General features: G+C 42.0%; 1 protein-coding gene across 1 annotated transcript in view; it reads left to right on the top strand. All coding sequences in view use genetic code 11, as the record gives it.

Annotated features, from left to right (window-relative positions):
- Window positions 1-2,429: 2,429 nt before the first annotated feature.
- EGR_02270 (Transcription factor Dp-1) overlaps window positions 2,430-4,322 on the top strand; it is a gene marked incomplete at both ends in the record, with an annotated part of 3,122 nt that continues 1,229 nt past the window's right edge. Inside the window, 5 exons of the mRNA XM_024491519.1 lie at window positions 2,430-2,726; window positions 2,813-3,088; window positions 3,160-3,416; window positions 3,469-3,622; window positions 4,055-4,297. Coding sequence (XP_024354025.1) covers window positions 2,430-2,726; window positions 2,813-3,088; window positions 3,160-3,416; window positions 3,469-3,622; window positions 4,055-4,297 — 1,227 coding nt within the window. The remainder of the gene's footprint in view (window positions 2,727-2,812; window positions 3,089-3,159; window positions 3,417-3,468; window positions 3,623-4,054; window positions 4,298-4,322) is intronic.

Raw genomic sequence — 4,322 nt, 5'->3', positions numbered from 1 at the left:
ACGCAACAAATAGACAAAATATACCGTATACAATACGGGAAATAACAGAAAGCTTAAAATCAAGATACAACTTTGATATCAAATACTACTACCAGAATTTTATAGGCATAGTAGAAGTTCTCAATCACAAACCTTTGAATCGCATTTCGATTAAGAAAGGTATGTGTAAGGATGCGAAAGTACTGAGACCGCAATTCTGATGAGACAGAGGTACTGATTAAATAGAAACTAAAACCAAGAGAAAGTAATGCCATATCGGGTAAGGATCTAACACAATAATCACAAATGAGGGTCTCGTAGCTCAGGCAGACGAATAGATGTTACAATGAGGATTTGAAAATGAAACTCCGAACCAGTAGAAAATGCTGTTAATGCATAACTGGTTATTGATTTTGCTCCGAATCAACAGCCTAGACGGTTTATCTTCCCTGCCAAATTGTTCAAAGATCCAGCATTACTTGATGAGTACCACCTAACTGTAAGAATAGACCAAAAAAAGAAGTAATGTACTTGGAAAGTAAACCCATGCAGCTGATCCTATGATTGGTCTGATGAGTAAACTAAGGCAAGGCTAATTCATTTTCAAAATCAATAATGGGAAAAAAAAACATGTTTCAAGCCCTCCAAAAGACCTTAAGTCTAACAGCCCCAAAATTGCGACAGGTAACAATTCTAGTTGCATCCGATTCAAGGCAAACAAATTACAACAAGTTCTAAAATAACAAAAGTAGAAGAGCGGGAAAGGAGGTAACAAAATATTCATAATGAACTAAAAGGAGAACCAATGCACATACACAACAAAAGGACCACGAGATATACAACAAATCAACTATTCAACAGCACCTCTCAAAGGACAAAAAGCAAACAACGATCCCCGATAGCATAGTATAAGGAGAACCATAATGCTTGAAACAACAGTCGCCATTGCCAAATAAATTTAAAATGGAAACCAATTCAAGAAGCACCTTAGGGACAAATAAACAGGACATTGACGACAACTAGAATAAGTGCATGCGACATAAATTGATAAAAGTGGTGAAAATAAACAAAATATACGACACAGAAGGGACACACTGGAAACACGGACTCACCTAGACTGACCAACTTATTAAAAATGTGATTTGGTAGCGATTTACGCTACGCCGCTCGAATGACCTTAAAAATGACTATTATAAAGACAAATACAAACTTCGGAACCAATTGTTTCCTTATTCGCCAAAAAATGACCAAACCACACGGCCTAAGTGTAAAATAGGCACCTTTGTAGAGTGAGGCCAAACAAAAAGCTGAAATGTGGAAAAAGCACAAATAAATGGCAAAGTCAGAAACCACCATCGGAATTCCTGAACAGGATTTTCAAGTTTTTTTAAGAATTTGTGTCTTATATAGGTCTAAATGAGATTTTTCAAAAGTTGCCAATGTGGGGTACCGCTATTCACATGGAGGCGAACTAGGGAACACCATGACAATAAAACGACGACAGAAGTGCTAAAGCCGAATACACACAAGCAGACCCACAAATCAAACAAGTATTGTTCAGTCAAAAGGACGGCGATCTGAGGGTGAGCTCTGTCTTTCGAGCTAGCCATACTCACTTCTGTGCTGCTCACCAAATTACTTCAATTTTTATGATCAAGTTTGGAACCCGATCTTGTTTTGTACATGTATTTTTGGAAGATCAAAATAACTTCTCCTAGTCATGCTCACAATCAACCCGTCTTCTGTACACAAAATAAGAAACTTGTACTCTAAAAATAAAAAACCTACGTTTTTGGGTTTATTTTCTTAGATATGGATTGAATAACGTATTATTGTCGGCTACATAGTTTGTTTAAATACATCACGCAGGTTTATTTTACATCCGGATTACGCGGGGTAGGGGTTTTCTCCATTTCGAAATTTCCGCTACAAAAGTGAGCGAAATTCCAATTTTCCGGCATTTTCAAAATATGGTTGAGAAATCTGTCTGTTTTCGAGATGCAGTTTTCGAGTCTCCTTCGCCCATATCGCGGTATTCCACGCATATTGGATTATCGAAATCACGTTTTGAAAGTACTGCCTTGTCACTCCCATTTTGGTCTTAACGTAATTGGTGTATTTAGGATGGTTTGTTTTTATGCATCTGTCACTTTGGTTTGTTGCCTAGTTTTGCCCTCTACTTCACTTAATTCTCGTCCTTCGCGTATCTGAGGAGTGTTCATTTCTCTTTCCTACTACCCATGCTCCATATTATAATGCCGAATGTTTTCTTAGTAGCCTCGGGATTAAGTAAGTCTTAGTAAAGAGTCTCCATCGTCGTGCCGCAAAAGTTCTATTCGTGATAGGGGTGGTAATTTCGAGTTAGTATTTGAGGGTCTTGTCGATTTTTACTATCATTTTTCACTATAGTGTCAAATAGTAACATGGCTATATTTCATCATTTGTAGTAAATGGATATAAAGGCTGAATCATTTGTGAGCGGTTCGGGGGACTTTTTCGACATACCGGCAGCAGAACAAGAAATTACCGTTGACTCAAACGATCAGCCTAACGTGTCAGCAGTGGGTTCAACGCTGGTGCAGAACATTTCGCCAGCGCCAAATGAAGGCGTGTTTCAATCTGTTGGCCCTTCGATTGTTCGGGTGACTGGCACTCCACAAACTGCTCGTGGACCTCGTGTTATTATGGTGCAACGTTCTAGCCAGGGTGGTGTGCCTTCCCCTACGCAACCAGGTCAGGGCATTAAGGTGGGTGAATAGTATTCCATTCATTTCCTCAGTTGTTTATTCTTAAATGTGTAAATTACTTTTTTGAACGATTTACTTTCTTTTAGACCGTCAAAATTATTACAGTTCCTGGCCAAGGAGCTGGTGGTAAGCCAATTAAAGCTGCCGTCATACCCATGCACATGCTCCAACGAGGCGTTAAGGTTCTTACCAGCTCGGGCCAGCAGACGATCGGCCCGGGTGGAACAGTGATAGCTTCGAGTGGGGTTGGCTCACCTGTAGGAACGCCTCGAGTTCTAGCTCTCCGACCAGCTACTCAAATAACCGGCCAGACATCAGGAAACGTGACCTTCCTGGGCGCACCAGGCACCCATATTCGACCAGTAGGGTTTTTTTTTCATAACCCAGTCTTCTGCCACTTCGTTGATATGCAACCCGTTTTGCTGCCATATAGAGAACCTTTATCGTGTCGAGTGCATCAGGTCAGACGCGCGTGGCTCAGGGCTTTGCATTGCCGCAACACCTGACACAGCAAGTTGGAGAGGAGGTTGAAAACTCCTTCATATCTGCGGGCGCTGCTGGCGCTGAAGGGTTTGTTCAGCCTGGCTTCCTTGACCTCTCCGCTGCCACGGCTGCAGGACATCCAGCTGCGGCCCATTTTGCTCGCCAAACCAGTCCTGGTGCCCACGAGTCAGAAGGAGAACAAGATCAGTAAGTTTTCATTTTCACGGTCAGAATATATTTCTGACTTTAATCGTTTCAGCGTAACCACAGGACTCAAGACTAATGGGCTCAGACGTTACGCTCGCTGTGTTTGCAATAAGGTAAAGGAGAAGAATGTCACATCTTACAGTGAGGTTGCGGATGAACTTGTCCACGAATACGCCGCTGAACATCCAATGATTCCATCAGAGCAGGTAGACTACCATCTTAATCGGTCTATTTTTAAACCAAACGTTTAATGAAAACATTATATTTTCGCGATGTTACTGCAGTGGTCAATGAAAACATGAAGTGATGTTTTTTCGACCAATTCTAGCTTCATTACATTCAAAAAAATATTCGCCGCCGAGTTTATGACGCCCTCAATGTGTTGATGGCCCTCAATGTTCTGCAGAAGGAGAAGAAGGAAATCCGATGGGTAGGGTTGCCAGTCAATATGATTGAGGAGTGCCGAAGGCTAGAAGAAGAGCGGGAGAAACGGCAGAGTTCCCTCAGAAATAAGGTAACACCCTACTCCATTTTGCATTCGATGCCGGCTTTTGGGATAGGTAGCTACCTTACCATTCGTGTTAGAAAGGGGTCGCACCATTTTTTTGAGTTTTTTTCGACTCATTTGGTTCTTTTAGACGGCTGAAATACAGGAGTTGATTTTACAACTGATCGCCTTCAAGAACTTGATAACGCGGAATCGCATGAACGAGCGCCACCAGCGACAGCGCCAAGCTCAGCGGGAGGCTAATGAGGAGGCAACGAGCATTTCCGGCACAAAAGCGCTCGCTAACCTGGACGAAAGTGTCGCTGCTCTTATCCCTCATCGTCTCGATCGCATCCCTCTGCCCTTCCTTGTTGTTTCAACTCTCAAGAAGACTGTAATTGATTGCAACATCTACAAAA

This window comes from Echinococcus granulosus (assembly GCF_000524195.1).
Source record: "Echinococcus granulosus chromosome Unknown EG_S00010, whole genome shotgun sequence".
NCBI lineage: Eukaryota > Metazoa > Platyhelminthes > Cestoda > Cyclophyllidea > Taeniidae > Echinococcus > Echinococcus granulosus.
The sequence above is the reverse complement of the archived record's forward strand: the minus strand, read 5'-3'. Positions and strand labels throughout refer to the sequence as shown.